Here is a 21,850-nt window from a genome sequence, read left to right as displayed (position 1 = left end):
CTGTAGAAGCTGGTGAGAATCTGGACACTCATGCTAGTCTTTATGGGTCTACGCATGTTGATCTATTGAAGTAGCACACATTACATGGACAATACCAGATCATTTTTTTAATGATCACTGAATAAAAGAGTCTGTCTGAACCTGGGAAATTACAAGTAGAGGAGGAGCTGGTGATGTTAAATAGAAGAGAATACTAACAGAAACAGAAAATGGCTGATAAGTGTCTTATGTTTCTGCTCGGTCAGATAATTCTTTGCTCATTTTCTACAGGTAAACACATTTATATATTTTCTATAAAACATCTGTGAAAAAAACTTATATTTACATATGCAAAATAATGTTTTTTTTTTTATTGTTATTATTTTTTTATTAGTATATAGAATAATGATTACCCAGATTTACTGTGTTTCAGGCACCAGTGGAGCAGGAGTAACTCATGTGTTCTGCAGTTCTGGTGCAAATGTCCATCTGCCCTGTAATAATGCTCTTTCTGACTGTACATCAACTGGATGGAACTATGACAGGTTAACATATTTAGAGACAGTTGAACTAGTTAACAAAGAGAAAATGAAGAATAATATAAAGAGACGTGAGAGACTGAGTCTGGCGTCTGACTGCTCTCTGAACATCAAGAAAGTCACACGAGAAGATTATGGAATTTACATCTGCCAACAACATGGTGGACACCAAGAAACTGATGGACATGTTTATCTCCATGTTCTTCATGGTAATTGTAGGATAATGTAATTTAAAAAGTGCCAAATTCTCTCTTTAAACTCACAGATTACTGAAAAAAATGAAGTCTGTCTTGTGATTTCTGTCTTATTTTCTCTTTTAGTCTCTTCATCATCCTCACAGACTGAGATCAGACCAGGCAGTTCTGTGACTCTCTCCTGTCAGTTGTATTCATATGATAGATACCCTTGTGATACTTTGGTCCATACTGAGGGAATTGAGCTGATCTGGGTGAATCAGGCTGGTGTTAGTGTGATGACAGACTCCAGATATCAGATATCATTCTCCTCAACACACTGTATCAGCACTCTGACTACAACACTCCTGAATGAAGATCTCAACAGAGAGTGGAGATGTCTGGTTACTCAGAGAAATCAACTGAAGACCTCAGCCACATATACTGTCAAGGACTCAGGTGGGAACAATAACTCATGCATCAGTTTTAGTAGGTCCTCATAATGTCAGAAATTCTAGTATCTTTAAGCGAGGATAAACAGAGTGTACAAGAATTGCAGAAATAAAAAGCATATAGTTTAATGTGCCTTAATTGTTAAATTTGAGGCAATACTTACAATAAGGTTCAATTCTTTAATGCAATAACATGACAATACTTTTACAGGATTTATTAATGTTAATGTTAATTTCTACCTTCACTAACACATTTTTAACATTTCAAATTGTATAAATTAACAATGTATTATGAAAAAAATGAACAATGAACAAATAGTATATTATAAATCAAAATCAGCTTATATAAAAATAGTAATAATAATTTATTTTAAAAAGTAAATGAAATTAAACAAAATAATACCATAAAAAGTGTTGTTCATTGTGAGTTCCTGATAATTAACAAATTTTTTTTTAATGATGTCATATTTTGTCATATTTTCATATGATGTCTTTTTTTTTTTTTTTTAATGATTGTCATATTTTGGAGTATGATGTATCTAAACTAACAGTGATCCTATACAGCTCAAGCTGATACAGTGACACCAGTGATTCTGGTCCACACCACAAACCATGAGGATCCCTCGACTAACAGTCCAAAACTCCCTAAACTCGGTAATCACTGTCTCTCTCACCTCAGTGTTTTACAGTGTCTCTCAGATGGTCTTTTCTTCTCAAATATAACTGATTTCTGTCTGGGTCTTTGAATTTCTGCTCAAGAGATATTAAAATGATGCCTTAAGACACAATATGTCAATCTGTAATGAAAACTTAAATAATCATGTCTGTGGAGCTTTAAAAATAAGATTAAATACAATTTGTAAAAAGAATGTTTCTATCTTAATGTTGTGCTCAGACATTCAAATAATTCAAATGATTGATTCAATTTGGCTCATACACCAAAACACATTCCACACTCTGAAAGAACCTCATTTCCAAATGCTCTAGTAATATGTAGGGTACAAAATAACAAGGTGGATTAAACACAACCGACCCTGAATGTGTCTTTCTGTAGCCTTTCCCTTAGTGATGGTTGTTATCATTCCTGCTTTAGCCGTTCTTCTTCCTGCTGTTATGTTTTGGGCGATTTATACAAAAAAGGCTGGTAAGTTATTGTAATTCTTTGTATTTTATAACAAACAGTTCAAACAATATAAGTTTATACATGTGCACATCACTTTAAGATTGTAGAATTGCTGTGGAGGGATATCAGTGAATTAAAAAGTTAGAAATCTTCTTTTATCTGATCTGAAATACACTACCAGTCAAAAGTTTGTAATAATTAAGATTTTTTTTTTTTTAATAAATTACATTTTAAAATATAGTAAAATAAAAAACAGTTATTTTAAATTCTTAAAATATTTCCTGTGTGTGCTATTTGTTGCTAAATATTTATATTATGTGACATTTTTCAGATAACAAAGAAGAAGTTGTTGAATCTGATGTAAGTATTATTTCTAATTTGTTGTCCATTTGATAAGACCAGTTTATGAAGGTAATTAATTATATACTCTAGCACTTGTATACAAAAAACAAACAAAAAAAAACAAAAACAAGATGACAGTCATCTTTCACATGCACCATATTTGTTTATTTGTCCATTGATGTTTAGCTGCTGACACATGTGACGTATTCTGAGATTCCTGCAGAAAACATGTCAAAGAGAGCAATGTGAGTAGACACCGCCACATCCATTCATCAGTGACCACTGACGCTCCGAATCAGAGAAAATGACCCAGGGGCCAGATTCACCAAATAAAGCAAAAATAAATAGACACAGAGAGATTTCATCACAATAAAATGTATTTTATTTTATAGAATATACAAATATATAAGTAACTCTCATATTTTTTTATTTCAAGATACTCTTTCTAGAATTTACCACATGAAAACTCACTGGCTGGTGGTGAGAAGAGAATCAGGCAAAGTAAAAATGTTTGTGATCAATGCGTTTGTTTGTGAATGCTGCCTTTAAGAATGAATTGCATATTAAAGACTTGTCAATATCCCAATGTCATCTCAGCTGTTTATTCTTCTTTTATTATCTGACTACAATGGATTATTTATATCTTATTCTCAGAAGTGTTTGTCCTTTACTTATATCCATATTTAAAGACATCTCCTGATGAGTCACAGGAACCCAGCAACCTCTGCACCAAACCCTGCATGATTTTACAGAGAACAGGAAGTTTTAACCAGCCATGTGCTGGATCTGGAAGTTGATGAAATCATAATGTGCAAAATAAACTCTCAGTAACCTGCACTTTCTTTCCAAGTGTCATCACTTGCAATAACCACCTGCATTCTCCACTGCCTACGACTCCACCTACACCGCAGCTCATATCCGATTTAGTATTACTTTCAGCAGAGTTCAAGAATCATTGCTGTATATATATATATATATATATATATATATATATATATATATATATATATATATATATACAGGACTTGATTTGAGGGGGGATGGCATCCCCGTTGTTGAAAAAATGACAAAAAGCATCCCCTCTGTAAAGCCACCATCCCCCCTTACCATCCCTTTAGATTAACAGTGTCACGTATAATGTAAATCTTATCAAGTAAACGAAATTTTAAAATTCTCTGTATGATAATTAACAAACTATTACAGCGATTGTCCAATCAGAGCTCAGTAATGTAACGCGCTGTGCACAGTCTCGCCAGTTTCCCTTTCAAGGAAAAGGCTTGTTTGAGATGCGCCTCATCTGAGTATATTAGGGTGAGGTGAGGTGCATGTTACTCTGTCACTCTTTTTATAGCTTTTGCTGGCTCTGAAACACTTGCTTGGTCTAGCAAAAAAATCACTCATCACTTAATGAAAGCTTAAAAATGAAGGCCTGATTGTTTCAGGGGCCTTGTCACAGGTCTATTGATTTTGAATTTCTGTGTTACTTTTGCTATATTTTTACACTTAAAACAATGATTTGGTAATCCTCTTTTACCACTTTTGTGCTAAGAAATAAGTCTCCTGACAGTTCTCTCCCAAGTGCTTCCATTTTTGTCAGTATTAAGTCTGAGAAAGATTCAGTGGGCTATATAACACTTATTTTTTGAGAAATTACTTTTCTTTAAATGTTTTGGTTCATAATACTTACCTGTTGATAAAAAATTGCCTCAAAATTTTTTTACTTAGCTCTATTTAGTAAATGTGTGTGTGTGTGTGTGTGTGTGTATATATATATATACATATATATATATAGATAGATAGATAGATAGATATAGATATAGATATATAGATATGGATATATATTGGACTGATAGTGGTTAATAAAGTCAAATAATTGTATGTGAGAGTCAGCTGTAATATCATTGCGTTCCTATTGGTCAGTGTTAGAGGAGCTCAGCTTAGCCTGACAGTTAGCCTGCTCCGGACCAGGTTAGTTTTCCAGCATAAATTGCCAGAGTAACTGAGTCTGAACTAATTTAAGTTTGTTTTATGAAACAGAATTTGCTGACAATAAGTCTGACTAACTAAAATAAGCCTGGCTTGTATTCTAATCTTGTTTTATGAAATAGCCCTGCAGTGTGTTTCAGAATCAAACAATCATTGTAAAAAGAACATTTGTTATGTCGGGATGACGAGAAAATTAAGTCCACGAAAATTAAGACTACGGAAACCCTAATCCACAACCTTAAGAAAATAACTCATGATCCCGAGTAAGCAATATAGAAAATAATAATAATAATAATAATAATAAAAATCCATGGTTTTTTAGCATTTCTGTACCAAATTACAACGACGAACACAGATATGAGCAATCAGCGTATGAATCTCAACAATGGTGACAACAAAATATTCAGACAATCAGATGAACTCTGGACATCACAAAAAGCTACTAAAAGACAGAACAAAAAGCACAGCAAAAAAAAAAAAAAAAAAAAAAGCAAAGACTAAAAGGACAATTCAGCTGCATAATGTATTCATGCCCAATGCATGCTGGGAACAATAGTACAAAACTCCCAGCATGCACTGGGCATGACACTTTTGATTGTCACCTTTGTTGAGATTTATGTGCTGATTCTTGATGTCTTTGTGTGTCATCTTAGAATATTTTTTGTGTTTAACGGTTTTGTTCAATTATATCGTTTCCAGTCAGTTATCAATGACTGTCGGTTTTCTTATTTGAATCTCGTAATATAATAAAACGGACCACCTTTGAAAACTCATAAAGGCCACTAGAGGGCAGACTTGAGTAGAAGTTTAGTTTGTTTAGTAGTGTGTGTGTGTGTGTGTGTGTGTGTGTGTGTGTGTGTGTGTGTAGAAGTCTTTTAAATTGTCACAAAACCTGTCAAGAACATGGTCTGCATAGGATTTTCATGACTGTTACTACTACTAAGAACATTATCACATATTATACAATGTATTAGCCTATTTATTTTATTTTTGTGGTGAAAAGTCTTGATCAGTTTTTAATACTATAATACCTTATTGTTGTTATTAATGTTGTTGTTGTCATTATTATTATTATTATTAATTTTATCATATTAGTACATACACAATATAATATTTTATATTTGTGGCGAAATGTCTTGAACAGTTACTATTACTAATATATATACATACTAATATAATACTAATATATATATTATTTTCATATATTATTTAATATATTAAATTATAAAATATATTTGGTTTTGTGGTAATATTGATAATAATAATAAATATTATCATATTGAATATATTATACGAAATGTTATCTTTGCAGCAAAATATCTAATATTTGTTATTATTAGTGTTGTTATAATTGCTGTTATTATTACCATATGTTAAATTATACAAAATATTATGGTGAATGTGTCTTGAACAGTTAATATTAATAATAGTAATTAGTATTATCATTTCACATATTATAAAAATATATTATTTTTTGTAGTGAAATGTCTTGGGCATGTTTTTGTTAGATTTACATATTTTCTATACAGATGGTATTGTTTTAATTAATCAGCTGTGAAACAAAAGACTAATTAATTTACTAATTACTAATTTACTAACTAATTTCTGAATAGTTAATTTTCCCATCATTCTCTCTTTGCTGTAGAGATTCAGGACAGTAAGGATGGACTAAGTGTTTCTGCGGGTGAGGAGAGGAAGCCCCCTCCCATGCCAGAGGAGACTGGGAAAAGTAAAGTAGCATCTTGCCTCACCAGCCAGTCCTCCACTTCTGCCGATCAGAGTGTCAAGGTGGAGGGAGGCATGAAGACGGAGAAGAAGGTGAGTACAGTTTTTCATGCATCTTTTTTTCCTGTTGTACTTTTTCGCATGAAATGTCTCCCTTTCCTGTTTCTTTGTTCCTGTTTCTGGTTGTTTTACTCTGATGCACTCTACTGTCTGTCTCTCTCTCTTTATCTGCCATTATAATCTCCCTCTTATTATAATCTCTCTATCTGTCTTTTGTTTAGGATGTGATGACCCTCTCTGACAGTGATGATGTGCAAACTATCAGCTCAGGATCAGATGACAACAAGGAGAGAGAGAAAAAGACTCAGGGTAAGATGGAAGAAAAGGTCAAATTGCTTGCCATCATCTGTGAACTTCCTTATATAAGTGAAACCATTGCCACACTTCAGTCATCTGAATGAATCTGCATGTTCCAGTGGTGGATGAGCAGAAAACCTTTTTAACCCTTTACATCTTCCATCTTTATTATGAATGAGATGCTCATCTTGTTGTGCAGGTGTTGTTATAGCAACAGGCTGTGAAACATGAATTAGTTAAATTAGAGATAGTCAGATAGTCTTACATTCATCAAGTCCCTGTAACACCATTATATAGAACATTGTTAGATCTCTCTGTCTGTGTCTCTCAGCTGTGGTGAAGAGGCAGGTGGCGGTGAAGTCCACACGTGGCATTGCTTTGAAGTCCCATGGACTGATGGTGAAAACGGGGGGAGGGGGTGGAGGAGGAGGTGGGTCGGGCCAATCTCATGGACATGGAGGTGGCGGGGGCGAAGGTGGCCCTAAAAACACCCGCCAGTTCTTTGACGGGGAGGAATCCTGTTATATCATTGATGCCAAACTGGAAGGCAACCTCGGATGCTACCTCAATGTGAGTATGATACCAGATATGAGTGACTTATATTTGATATTTGCATATTTTTCATCGGGATCATATATCTTAAGATTCTTTACTTGATTTTTAATTTAATGATAGTTTGCAACTATTGTGTTTACATCCTATCTTCTGCTGTCTTTGTCCCACAGCATAGCTGCAGCCCCAATCTGTTCGTCCAGAATGTGTTTGTGGACACTCATGATCTGTGCTTCCCCTGGGTCGCCGTCTTTACTAGCAAGTAAGCATGAACAGTATTTTTTGTGCATTTAAATGAGAAATAATTTAATATATATGTTATCAGCTGATATTAGTTTTTTTTTGTTTGTTTTATTAGATATTAGATATTGGTTAATTGTGCATGCTGATTTCCTCTATTTTCACCTTTTATATTATTGTTGTCGTCATCTAACGCTCACCTAAAGTTAATTTTTAAAAACACTAATAATTTAAATGCACATCTTTATGAATATCCATTTTTCATTTTGTACTTTATAATGTTGTGATTTGTAAATTCATGTTTAGCATTTAAAATGAATTCATCATTTTAAATGCTAAACATGAATTTATTTTGTAGTTTTATTTAATTATAATAAACAAAAACATAAACAAAATAATACAGAATTTTAATACAGGCCATTTAAATGTGTGGCCAAATAAATGTGTGTTATCACACACATTTATTTTGCTTGCTTTTATGTCTCTTACATACTGTATGTGTGCAGTTTTTTTTTGTCATCAAAAACTATTGACATTAATATTCCATACCATTTTTCAAAAGTAGTCAGATTCATTGGTTTTTAGATGAGTTATTCTGTTTTACAGATCATTGATTTACACTATATAAGATTGGTTTCTGATTTGAGGTGTTTACATGAAGGTTTTTCATTCTGCTTGAGCTACTAGTAGGAATATTAACAGATTATTTCATTTGGCTGCATGTAAACGTATCTAGAGTTTTTGTATTAACCTGTGTGTTTCTACAGGCAAATCCGAGGGACGGAGTTGACATGGGATTATAATTATGAAGTTGGCAGTGTAGAGGGCAAGGAGCTTCTGTGCTGCTGTGGATCAACAGAATGCAGAGGACGACTGCTGTAACACACACACACACACACACACATGCACGCACTAAAGGTACCTCCTATTGTAGACGTGCCAGTGAACACTTACCTGGAGCTCCTGGAAGTTGGATTTGTCCAGTAAGGTCTGTGCTACTGATAAGAACTGAGCAGACACTGAACGAAGAGGAATTCGTTTAGGAACTTACCGAAGTAATAAAAAAACATTGTATGTTCGCGTGTTTTCAACTGTCCTGCTTCACAAAGTTCTGCCTTAAACCCCAAATGGGCCGATGGCATCTATCACTATGGTCTCCTGATCGCAGTCCAATAGAGTGCCTTTGGGATGTGCTGGAACTGGAGTTACCTTTCGAAGGGAACTCAACTCTGCGTTGACCGCATATGGGGAACGTCACATGTGAACCGATGTCTGAAAGCCAAGGAATCAAACCACTCCAATCCTATTGGCCCGGCGACAGCCTATGACATCATCATAGTGCGACCCGGAAGTATAAAAGGAGCGCCTAGAGAATCAGTCAGTATCTTTTCGTCTTTCGGGACTGTTGTGTCTTTGCCATTGTTTTCAAATCCGGTAAGGAATTTTTTCTAAAATGTCTGATAAACGTTTTAGGAAGTATGCTGACCCGTGTCCGAGGTTTCTGACACCGGAAGATACACACAACCTATGCGTTTTCTGTCTGGGCGAGGAGCAGGCATGGACAGTGCTTGAGGGTGCTGTCTGTGTTAATTGTGAGCATTTTCCCATGAAGACAGTCCGTTCTCGTCTGGCCCTCTTCTCGAGGGGAGAGGCGTCAACATCTGTGCCTGGTGGTTCTGGCCCCGCTCGTGCTGAGGTTGAGCGGCGGCTGAAATCATGGGGCTCGCAGGTGGAGCTCGCCGCAGAGTTTGAGAGAGGTGTAAATCTTTCTCAAACCTCGGCGGCTGACGAGGATGAGCTTTTGGATGACGATGACGTCCTGTCTTTGACGTCATTGGATCCGGGAGCAAGTGCTCTTCTGGCGGCCAGCCCCAGAGAGCAGGAGATGGCGGTGGAGGAAGAAGCAGGCGAGCCTACGGCTTCCTCTAGACTTCCCTGCCCAGCGTATGCTGAGTTAATGGAGGTTATGGAACGCGCTTCTGGCAGGCTACAGCTGCCTTGGGAGCATGTTAGGAAAGAAACTGCACGCGGACGACTTGACGGGCGGTTCCTTTCCGGCCATAACCCAGTTTCTCCAGTGAGCCTTCCATTCCTTCCTGATCTACACGTTGAGATCGAGAAGGCATGGAAGAACCCATACTCGGCTCGCATTCATCTTCATCACCGGACAAACTTCGCTGATGTTGAAGGGTTGAGCCAGCATGGGTATGTGTCGATGCCCCCTATTGATGAGACGTTCGCGAATTATCTCGTCACGGGGAGCGTACCAACACTAAAAGCTCCGGTCCTGCCGTCTAAGCCCCTTAAAGTTACATCACGCTTGAACGGCAGGGCATACGCGGCAGCAGGTCAGGCTGGTGCAGCAATGCACACGATGGCAGTGCTGCAAGTGTACCAGGCTGATTTGCTGAAGGATCTGGATCAGGGGCAAGGTTTGTCCCCTGAAGCGGTGGATGAGCTGCGCCTAGGAGCAAGTTGCAGAAGCGGTGGGACACGAGGAGGAAGAAGCAGGATCTGAGGGAGGTGATCGAACACAGGCGCCAGCAGCGCCGGTGATCGATCCTCTCTCTTGCGAGGGCAACTGTACACCTGCCCTCGCCCCTTCTTCCTCCGCCTCCCGGGGATTTTGTTTTTGAATACTGTTAACATGCTCAGGCTAACAGTTAGGCTGAGGGTTGGGCCCATGATGAATTTTTCTGAAGGCCTGCCTTCTGGCTTGATAGTGAAGAAGTTCTTTCAGGCTTTAAAGAACCTTAGATTCCATCCTTCTTTATGGAAAGAGTGAGGAGGAGGAGTCTTCGGTCTTTGAGCCGCAGGAAGGTAAGCTGGGTCTATATTTATGTTCTAAATATGTTGACCTTGTTTTTCCTGAGCATGTAGCCGTAAAAATTTAGGGGTTTTTGGGCAGACTGAAGTTGCTAGGCTGGCTAGAACGATTTCTGTGCAGGCCACAAAATGGCCGCCGTTTAGCCACCTGTGTATAGAGTAGCTTCTCAGCTAGTGTCTGTTAGAATAGTTTGAGTTAGCACTCGTCACTTCAGTTATTTATGTCCAGGACGGCCCTAATCGGCCGCCTGGCATTATTGACTTGTTGAGCTTCCCTTTATTTCCTCTTTTTTGTGAAGATTTAGAGTGAAGCCCAGGCTTTGCTAGGTGTGTGGCTCTGTAGGCCCACAGCTTAGTGGCCCAGGCTAGAGCTAGGTTAGGTGTTTATTGTTATAATCACCCTCTGTAATTACTATCCCTTGTTAGGTTGTATAGTTCCTAGTTCTGGCCTCCTCCTGAGGGAGTTGTTAGGCCGTATGCCCATTTCCCCCTACTTTATGTAGGTGCAATTACTGAGGTTAACAGCTAAGGTAGCAGGCTGTTACTAGCCTCCCTGGTGCTGTTTCTCAGGTGGTAGGCCCTTATCTTTGCGTAGATAGGTTTATGCAGTGTATGCTAGGCCCCACTCTCTAAAACTTCATTCATGCTATGATTTGTCTTTCCCCTGAGCCCCTTGAATTAACATTCAAGTTTGAGTTAAGGTGCTAGCTTTTTAGCTTCCGTCCTCTAGGGTTCAGTACAGATCTGTAGTCCTGTTTGGTGAGAGCATTTATCCTCTTTAGGATGGCATGAATTTACAAAGCTTTTGTCTGCTTTGAGTTCTAGTTTTTCCCTACATGTATGTGAGCTTTACTCTAGTGCTGCCACAGGTTAGCACATGTTCTCAGAATAGTAGGCTTGTGTTAGCCTCTATTTAAGAGCGTGGTGACTTTTGCACTCCCCGGTTAGGGTTTGGTGCTTCACTGAGTGCATCACCTGTGGGATTGTACACTCAGGTTGAGTGTAGAGAGCCTCTTTTTCAGTTTGGTTTCTGTTAGCTCTTGCTAAGTGATCATTGCCACAACAGCTATATTGCATATAACTGTAGGAGTTGTAGGCTTTAATGTATTTAGCCTCCTTCTAGTTTGCAGCTTGTGTTTACAAGTGTTGTTGGTATATGGTCATGAGTTTTGCTCACTTAGTTTAGCACTGCCACAGGTTTATGCTTGTGTCTGTTTGAGGTAGTAGGCCTTGTAGGCCTCCCTTAGACCGTGATAGCATTTCATTGTACCCCTATTATGGTACATTGCCTGTTGGAATGTGTAGACTTAGCTTTAACCACTGGCTAGCGCCACGTGTGGCTGGAGTTGTAGGCCCTGTTTAGGCCTCCTTTCAGATTACATGTTGGCACAGTTCTGTTTAGGTTTTGGATGACCCATCCACCATTGATGTGGTCATGATTGCCACTAGCTGATGCAACGTGTTTATAAGTTGTAGGCCTTCTAGGCCTCCTATGTAGCATGTTGGAGTTCGGTTGTGTACTCCTCTCACTCTGAGAGTAAAAAGTGTTTTTACTGAGTACGTTTCTGAGTGGCTGAGTGGCTGAGTACGTTTTACTGAGTACGTTTCTGAGTGGCCGAACCACCTTACTGTGGTTTGGTTTTCTACATTTACTTCCTTGAGCATGGTTTATGTTTATCCTTTAGCTCTAGTTGAGCTAAGTAGCTGCCTCGTAAATACGTTGATTCTATTTTGCTCCTAGAACTTTAGTGGCCACTAGACTAACGCCGCGTGTTTACAAGTAGTAGGCCCTCGGGACCTCCTTTTTAGAACATGCTGGTGTATGTAATGGTGTACTCCTCTCGCTGAGAGAGTTAGAGGTGTTTTGCTGAGTACACTGCTGGTTGGGCAGGGCCCCAGGTGACTTATTAACCTCCTTGTAGTTCGGTTGTTTGTTCTTCCTGGAGTTTGAAACACTGCCACAAGCTGACGCCACGTGTCTGACTGAAGTTGTAGGCCCTTTTTTTGGGCCTCCTTTAGTTCATGATGGCGTATGTTGTACTCCTCTTGCTTTAAAGAGTAAAAAGGTTCTTTTACCGAGTACACTGCTTGTTGGATTGTGTTAGGTGGACTGTTATGTGGGCACTTTACAGTCTTATCTGCTAATTGTGTAGCTTCTACTTCATGTAGAACTTTGTCATGTTGTAGGCCCCTCTTTGGCCTCCATGATTATGTGCCTTCAGTATGGTCTATCTGTTAGGTTGAGCTTTGTACTCCCCTGTTAGAGTTGTTTTGTAATAACTGATCATTGGTGAAGGCTTCCATGAGGCCTCCCGTTGAGGATCAGCCCCAGGCTGGTTTGTTCTCCCCTTGTCAGGGTCTCTTAGCGCACAGCCTCCTCAGTGGAATTTTAGGCGCTGAGTAGATCCTAGGACTGAACGGATTGTACTCCCCTCGATATGAGGGTTCATAGCATTCAGCTGAGTTCTGCTCTCCAGGATTCCCGTTTCTACGCGTGGCTTTGAGTTGCTTACTGCCTTTTTTGCAGTCGCTCTTACTTGCTGTCTTCTCTGAAGAATGCGTTGTTGAGACTCTGTATTCAGACAGGGTTGGCCAAGACTGAGTTTGTCCTATGTCAGACTAGGTCGGCCTCTTTGAGGTTCATCTTGGGCTGTTGGCCGTAGGGAATGCTGTCACTGACAGCCTTTGTGTGACCTGAGGGTGAGTTGCTATCTGGCGTTTCTCTCGAAACTGCTGGACGTTTGTCTAGCCATTTTGGCATGCACTCTCCTCAAGCATGGCGGCGTGGGTATATCGTTCCCCATATTGCGGTCAATGCATAGTTGAGTTCCCTTCGAAAGGGAACGTCTCAGGTTACTCATGTAACCATGGTTCCCTCAGAACAGGGAATGAGACTCTGCTTTGCTTTGCTATGCTTCGGGGCTGCCTGCTGAACAGTCCCTCAAGACGATAAGATACTGACTGATTCTCTAGGCGCTCCTTTTATACTTCCGGGTCGCGCTATGATAATGTCATAGGCAGTCGCCGGCCAATAGGATTGGAGTGGTTTGATTCCTTGGCTTTCAGACATCGGTTCACGTGTGACGTTCCCCATATGCGGTCAACGCAGAGTCTCGTTCCCTGTTCTCAGGGAACCATGGTTACATGAGTAACCTGAGATGTTTTGTGGCATGATAGCTTTTGTACAGTGTTGAAAAACATTCGTTTTAAATAAAATTTTGTAAAATGAAATTCTTTCATAGAAGAAAAAAAATGTAAAAAAGAAGAAAAAATAGGCCTATGTAATTCGTTTATGTAACCCAGAAGAATGACCCTATTCTGTGTAGCTGTCTAAAATGTTTCTAAAATAGAGAAGTGGGAAATTTCGACATCACCAGAGTGAATTTTAGGAGCAGATGGCCTGGATGGGGTGCTTTCTAGTGTGTGAAAAAGGGGTTTAAACATCACTATTTTTTGGGAATAGAAATTATTATTACTATTATATAAATATTACTCATTAGCATCCTGAACTATATCGTTTTATTAACATGATGGATAAACAATAATCAGAACGATAAAAAGAGAAAAACGTACAGCCATACTGATAGAGCAAGCAATAATCTCGGAAAGCTTGTCTAAGATTATTTCTATGAGTAAAGGAACCTGTAGTAAAGCACCGCTCATTCGACGCGTCTGTTTCAGCACTGCTACAGACACGCGAGCGCGTTCACCTCACGATAAGGTGCACGAGCGCCAGGCACGTTCTCTGCGAGTCTTCCTAACCATAAATATCTATGCTTCTAATAACGTACTGATTCTTTCACTAACGGACGCTCATAATCTTCAGAAACACTGACATTTCTCTGTTCTTGCTCAGCTTCATCTGCCAGTTTATGCCCTAATCTTTCAATTAATGGTCAGAGCACATAAGCAGCTACTCACCCTGCTCTGGCAACAGCTGTTTTGATATCCCTCTACCTCCCCAACTCCACCAACATAATTTAGGCATCTCATTTATCATACTCCTCTTCCAAGCACTAGCAGTCCCTCTGGGGGGTATCTCCAAGCTCGAGTTGAAGCTGCTTCCTCGAGCCCCTCCACAGCGGACAGCAAGCCAAATACGCTTAACCTTATTAGCTTAATGAGGAAACGAACTTGTGAAATTAACTTAAAACTTTAAAAACTGTTTGAATTTTTTTTTAAAAGTGGATATGGTGCACCATCATGGATAGTGAGCACCTTTAATAACTTAACTAAAATTTAATGGCATGTGGAAAAAGGTATTTAAAAGGAGTGATGCACTTGTGCGCAAAAGTCTCTAATTTGGGTTCAGAGATGACAATATTTGGGTTAGCCAGTCTGAAATTTCTCGCACTGAAGAACACATTTCACACTCAACAACAGCCTACACAGTTCTCTTGAGGAGATGTGACATATTGAGGTTGTAACAGAAAAACTATGCTAAAACTCCCTGAGTACAAGACGTTCTTCTAAGTGACTGTTCCTACAGAATGTGTACTGTAAATTACTTTTAAGCGTGAGTGAAAAGGCAAATTTGTTGTAAAATCCAATTGAATTTGAGTAAATTTGTATAAGAGAATTGTAAAGCAACACTTCTTCATAGCGTCACTGAATAACAACTGTAGTGAGTTTTAAACTCTCAGATGTTCGGATTAGAGGAAGTTAAGGAAAGGAGGAGCTGATGATGTTTAAATAAAGAGTTGTGACCACATAATGTAGAGGAGGACTGACAGAAAGGGATGATAAAATGGCTAAGTGTCATATGTGTCTGCTGGGACTGATAATTCTCTGTCCATTTTTCAAAGGTAAAGAAATCCATATTTCCTATACAAGACATGCTATTACAATTACTTGTTTAGTGGAATTAAACTGGGAAAAAGTTTGTTAGAACATCAGCTCTCCTTATTCTTGCAGCTATTCACATCTCTGATGTGATCTCTGAGTTGTTTAGTGTTACTCCCCCAGTTTCACAGACAAGGCTTAAGCCTAGTCCCAGACTAAAATATATGTTTGAGCTGTTTTAACTGAAAGTAGCTTGCACTGACATATCTTAAAATATGTCAGGGCCACTGTTTTATCTCAAGATGCACACCAGTAATGTTTTTTTTTTTTTTTTTTCGAGGGTACGTTTATAAAAGCTACTTAAATATCCTAATTGAACTAAGGCTTAATCCTGGCTTAGTCTAAGCCCTGTCTGTGAAACCGGACTACTGTATTCTTTCTGAATGCACTAATACTGAACACAGTGGCACATGCAGAAACATAATGCATATTTATTTTCATATAAAGAGTATGTTGGTGAAGGTCTTCTTTGATAAAACATTAGTTTATTCTGGCTAGCAGAGTGATTTTTTTTTTTAAATGTTTTACTTTGTGTACCATTGTTTATGTGGTTTTATTTTATACAATATTTAGCATAATGATCACTCAGATGTATTTGTGTTTCAGGTACCAGTGGAGTGGATGAGACTCATGTGTTCAGCAGTTCTGGTGAAAATGTCCGTCTGCCCTGTAATAATGCTCTTTCTGACTGCACATCAACTACATGGAGCTATAATAAATACAAAGATTCACAGACCAATGAACTAGTTGATGGAGGGATAAAGAAGAATGATATAGAGAGACGTGAGAGACTGAGTGTGGGGACTGACTGCTCTCTGAACATCAAGAAAGTCACACAAGAAGATTATGGCCTTTACACCTGCCGACAATATGTGAATGGACAACAACAAGGAACTGATGCACGTGTTTATCTGCATGTTCTTTATGGTAAATTTACGATTGCATGGTCAATTTAAAAAGACCACATTTTTTAAATTCAACTTACATGTGTAATGAAGTGAAGGCTGTAGTGTGATTTCTGTCTTATTTTCTGTTTCAGTCTCTTCATCATCCTCACAGACTGAGATCAGACCAGGCAGTTCTGTGACTCTCTCCTGTCAGTTGTATTCATATGATAGATACCCTTGTGATACTTTGGTCCGTACTGAGGGAATTGAGCTGATCTGGGTGAATCAGGCTGGTGTTAGTGTGATGACAGACTCCAGATATCAGATATCATTCTCCTCAACACACTGTATCAGCACTCTGACTACAACACTCCTGAATGAAGATCTCAACAGAGATTTGAGATGTCTGATTAGGGAAAAAAAACTGAAGACCCCAACCACAACAAGTAACAAGTATTCAGGTGAGAAAACAATATTATAAACCAGTTTTAAAAGACCCTCATAATGTCAGAAATTCTAGTATCTTTAAGCGAGGATAAACAGAGTGTACAAGAATTGCAGAAATAAAAAGCATATAGCTTAATGTGCCTTAATTGTTAAATTTGAGGCAATATTTACAATAAGGTTCAATTCATTAATGCAATAACATGACAATACTTTTACAGGATTTATTAATGTTAATGTTAATTTCTACCTTCACTAATACATTTTTAACATTTCAAATTGTATAAATTAACAATGTATTATGAAAAAAAAATTAACAATGAACAACAGTGTATTATAAATCAAAATCAGCATATATAAAAATAGGAATAATAATTTATTTTAAAAATAAACGAAATAAAAAAAAAAACAATGCCATAAAAAGTGTTATTCATTGTGAGTTTCTGATAATTAATACATTTTTTTTAATGATGTCATATTTTGTCATATTTTCATATGATGTCATATTTTTTAATGATTTCATATTTTCATATGGTGCCATTTTTTTTAATGACAATTTTGGAGTATGATGTATCTAAACTAACAGTCATCCTATACAGCTCAAGCTGATACAGTGACACCAGTGATTCTGGTCCACACCACAAACCATGAGGATCCCTCGACTAACAGTCCAAAACTCCCTAAACTCGGTAATCACTGTCTCTCTCACCTCAGTGTTTTACAGTGTCTCTCAGATGGTCTTTTCTTCTCAAATATGACTGATTTCTGTCTGGGCAGTGGATTACAAACTTTGTGCAAACTAACTCTAAACAAGTTTGTCAGTGTGCTTGAGACTTTAAATCTTTGAATTTCTGCTCAAGAGATATTAAAATAATGCCTTAAGACACAATATGTCAATTTGTAATGAAAACTTAAATAATCATGTCTGTGGAGCTTTAAAAATAAGATTAAATACAATTTGTAAAAAGAATGTTTCTAGCTTAATGTTGTGCTCAGACATTCAAATAATTCAAATGATTGATTCAGTTCAGCTCATACACCAAAACACATTCCACACTCTGAAAGAACCTCATTTCCAAATGCTCTAGTAATATGTAGGGTACAAAATTACAAGGTGGATTAAACACAACTGACCCTGAATGTGTCTTTCCCTTAGTGATGGTTGTTATCATTCCTGCATTAGCCGTTCTCCTTCCTGCTGTTATGCTTTGGGCGATTTATACAAAAAAGGCTGGTAGGTTATTGTAATTCTTAATATTTTATAACAGTTCAAACAATATAAGTTTATACATGTGCACATCACTTTCAGGTTGTAGAATTGCTGTGAAGGGATATCAGTGAATTAAAAAGTTAGAAATCTTCTTTTATCTGATCTGAAATACACTACCAGTCAAAAGTTTGTAATAATTAAGATTTTTTTTAAAAGTAAATTACATTTTAAAATATATTAAAATAGAAAACAGTTATTTTAAATTCTAAAAATATTTCGCAGTATTACTGTTTACTGTATCTTTGATCAAATAAATGCAGCCTTGGTAAGCCCAAGAGACTTTAAAACGCATGATTTTATAGAAAATACAATTCCAATTAAAAAGTCACTTCATGACAACAGGAGTAAAAGTGAACTCAACAGTTTCAAGTGATAGCATTGATCTAGATACAGTGCCCTCCACAAATATTGGCACCCTTGGTAAATATGAGCAAAGGCGGCTGTGAAAATAAATCTGCATTGTTAATCCTTTTTGATCTTTCATTCAAAAAAAAAAAAAAAAAACCCACAAAATTCTAACCTTTCATTTAAGTAAAACAATTGAAAATGGGGGGAAAAAGCTCATTATGAAATAAATGTTTTTTTTTTTTTCTAGTTTACGTTGACCACAATTATTGGCACCCAATTATTGCAATGTCCTTTTCTCAAGATAACAGCTCTGAGTCTTCACCTATAATGCCTGATGAGTTTGGAGAACACCTGACAAGAGATCAGAGACCATTCCTTCATGCAGAATCTCTCCAGATCCTTCAGATTCCCAGCTCCATGCTGGTGCTTCTTCTCTTCAGTTCACTCCACTCATTTTCTTTAGGGTTCAGGTCAGGGGACTGGGATGGCCATGGCAGAAGCTTCATTGTGCCCAGTGACAATTTTTGTGTACGTTTTGATGTTTGTTTTGGATCATTGTCCTGATGGAAGATCCAACCACGGCCCATTATTGTATTTCTAGCAGAACCGGTCAGGTTTTGATTTATAATCTGTTGGTATTTGATAGAATCCATGATACCATGTATCTGAACAAGATGTCCAGGACCTCCAGCAGAAAAATAGGCCCACAAGATCATTAAAGATCCAGCAGTATATTTAACTGTGGGCATGGGGTACTTTTTATCCATGTGTGCACCAAACCCATTTGGTGGGTTTGCTGCCAAAAAGCTCTTTTTTTAGTTTCATCTGACCATAAAAGCCAGTCCGTTTTAAAGTTCCAGTCTTGTCTGACATCTGAATATGCTGGAAATTGTTTCTGGATGAGAGAGCAGAGGATTTTTCTTGAAACCCTCCTGAACAACTTGCTGTTTGATATTTTTTTTTTTAGGCTTTCTGAGACTCAAGACTTAACTAATCTCTGCAATTCTCCAGCTGTGATCCTTGCAGTGTCTTTGGCCACTCAAACTTTCCTCCTCACCGTGCATTAAGACAATATAGACACATGTCCTCTTCCAGGCAGATTTGTAACATCTTTAGTTGATTGAAACTTCTCAATTATTGTCCTGATGGTGGAAATGGGGATTTTTTATTTCATAACGTTTATTTCATAATGTGAGTTTCCCCCCACTTTCAATTGTTTTACTTCAATGAAAGGTTAGAATTTTGTTCTTTTTTTGAATGAAAGATAAAAAGGATAAACAATGCAGATTAATTTTCACAGCTGCCTTTGCTCATATTTACCAAGGGTGCCAATATTTGTGGAGGGCACTGTATGTGGATGTGCTATTTCTTGCCCAATATTTTTATTATGTTACATTTTTCAGATAACAAAGAAGAAGTTGTTGATTCTGATGTAAGTATTATTTCTTATTTGTCTATTTGGAAAGACCAATTTATGAAGTTAATTAAACTCTAGCACTTGTATACAATAAAATAAAAAAAAAATAAAAAAAAACAAGATGACAGTCATCTTTCACATGTACCATATTTGTTTATTTGTCCATTGATGTTTAGCTGCTGACACATGTGACGTATTCTGGGATTCCTGCAGAAAACATGTCAAAGAGAGCAATGTGAGTAGACACCGCCACATCCATTCATCAGTGACCACTGACGCTCTGAATAAGAGGAAATGACCCAGGGGCCAGATTCACCAAATAAAACAAAAATAAATAGACACAAAGAGATTTCATCACAATAAAATTTATTCTATTTTATAGAATATACAAATATATAAGTAACTCTCATATTTTTTATTTCAAGATACTCTTTCTAGAATTTACCACATGGAAACAAACTCACTGGCTGGTGGTAAGAAGAGAATTAAGCAAAGTAAAAATGTTTGTGATCAATGCGTTTGTTTGTGAATACTGCCTTTAAGAATGAATTGCATATTAAAGACTTGTCAATATCCCAATGTCATCTCAGCTGTTTATTCTTCTTTTATTATCTGACTACAATGGATTATTTGTATCTTATTCTCAGAAGTGTTTGTCCTTTAGCTATATCCATATTTAGAGACATTTCCTGATGAGTCACAGGAACCCAGCAACCTCTGCACCAAACCCTGCATGATTTTACAGAGAACAGGAAGTTTTAACCAGCCATGTGCTGGATCTGGAAGTTGATGAAATCATAATGTGCAAAATAGTGAGTAACCTGCACTTTCTTTCCAAGTGTCATCACTTGCAATAACCACCTGCATTCTCCACTGCCTACAACTCCACCTACACTGAAGCTCATGTCCGATTTAGAATTACTTCCAGTGGATATAAATATATATTAGGGCTGTCAATAGATTATTTTTTAAAATCACGATTAATCGTGCACCCTTAATCGCGATTAATCACGCACTTATCGTGAAATTAAGCATACACCATTTATCTTGTTTAACATGTCCATTTTCCCATCATTGCCTATATCTAGAAAAGTAAACCATCAGACTGAAGTGTGATTTTCACAAAACTGTTTTTTTCAGCTTTTTTCAAGGTAAATTTAGATGTCTTTCCAAAAAAGGACACCAAATAACCAAATTATTTGATTTAATATGATACATACATTTATGTACACCAAAGCACCCATAAAAAAAAATAAATAAAAAAAAAATTAACAATGCTTTACAGGCTTTTCAACTATCTAACAATAGTTTTCAGGTATGGAAATTGAACAAAGTAATCAAATATAAAATAACTACATATAAACTTATTTGAATAATTAAATAAAGGTGAAACATTAAGTTACAAGAGTTCAGTTAAGAGTGATTTCTTCGTCTTCTGTCTTTTGATTAACTTTAAAAACATAGAGCAGGAATATTAGACTGCTGTCCCTTTAAGACATAATTCAAAGATCCAGCTGATACTGATACACATGCGCTCTCTGTTTCGTTTTTCTCCTAAGACATAACCTACTATGTTTGTTACAATGTGCGATCAGTGCACCGAGAGCGCGCTCATACATGATTTGTTTGAGCATCAATATAACGGACTCACGCATGCTTAATGTACGACTCCTGTACGGCAATTGTATTAGCCAGCGGCAGCCTATGGCATCACTACTAGTGTGACCCGAACGCACATAAGGAACGCCTAGAGAACAAGTCATCCATTTATCGTCTGAAGGGACTGTTCAGTAGGCGGCCCCGAGGCATAGCAGGGAGACGCAGTGTCTCGTCCCCTGTTCTCAGGGAACCATGGTTACATGCGTAACCTGAGACTTTCCTTTCGAAAGGGAACTCGCACTGTGTCTTAACGCATTTGGAGAACGAAATACACACGCGGCCATGCTGAAGGGAGTGCATGCCAAAGAATGGCTGTGACAACTATCAGAAACAACTTCAACTGAAATCCCAAAAATCACTCCTCCTAAGGGTCGCAAAAGCATTCCCTATGGCCACCACCCAAGCTACAAGCCTCAAAGAGGCCTCCAGAAACATCTAGAAGCCTAACAAGGCCACTCAAAGGCTTGGAACCAACAACTTCAAACAGAAGGGGTCCCTTTAAGGGAATGTGGCCAGGGAGCCGAAAGGAGCCCCGGCCAGTCACTTCTCAGGGGAGCATAGTCTACCCTGACTGCCACCAGGGAGGCCGACCTGGTCCTACTTAGTAGTAATCTAGTCTGGCCAGCAACCTGTCTGTTACCAAAACAGAATCTCTAAAGCACTAGACTCCAGAGGAGGGGTCCAGAAAG

At 37.9% G+C, this 21,850-nt stretch overlaps 2 protein-coding genes across 2 annotated transcripts; both read left to right on the top strand.

The window, feature by feature from the left end:
* Nucleotides 1-676: 676 nt before the first annotated feature.
* Nucleotides 677-8,695, top strand: LOC127497474 (histone-lysine N-methyltransferase SETDB1-B-like). The gene is made up of 7 exons (XM_051865946.1): nt 677-727; nt 859-1,150; nt 6,240-6,412; nt 6,601-6,688; nt 7,008-7,246; nt 7,402-7,490; nt 8,236-8,695. The coding sequence occupies exons 1-7, from the start codon at nt 677-679 to the stop codon at nt 8,348-8,350; spliced, it is 1,047 nt and encodes a 348-aa protein (XP_051721906.1). The 3' UTR covers nt 8,351-8,695.
* A 6,247-nt stretch (nt 8,696-14,942) lies between these two features.
* On the top strand, nt 14,943-20,081 carry LOC127497991 (uncharacterized). Its single transcript, XM_051866850.1, has 8 exons — nt 14,943-15,099; nt 15,743-16,063; nt 16,176-16,484; nt 17,067-17,156; nt 17,624-17,701; nt 19,489-19,517; nt 19,679-19,737; nt 19,928-20,081. The coding sequence occupies exons 1-8, from the start codon at nt 15,042-15,044 to the stop codon at nt 19,938-19,940; spliced, it is 957 nt and encodes a 318-aa protein (XP_051722810.1). The 5' UTR covers nt 14,943-15,041; the 3' UTR covers nt 19,941-20,081.
* The last annotated feature ends 1,769 nt before the right edge of the window (nt 20,082-21,850 follow it).

This window comes from Ctenopharyngodon idella, chromosome 16 (genome assembly GCF_019924925.1).
Source record: "Ctenopharyngodon idella isolate HZGC_01 chromosome 16, HZGC01, whole genome shotgun sequence".
Taxonomy (NCBI): Eukaryota; Metazoa; Chordata; class Actinopteri; order Cypriniformes; family Xenocyprididae; genus Ctenopharyngodon; species Ctenopharyngodon idella.
Note: the sequence above shows the minus strand (reverse complement) of the source record. Positions and strands in the feature narration are given on the sequence as shown.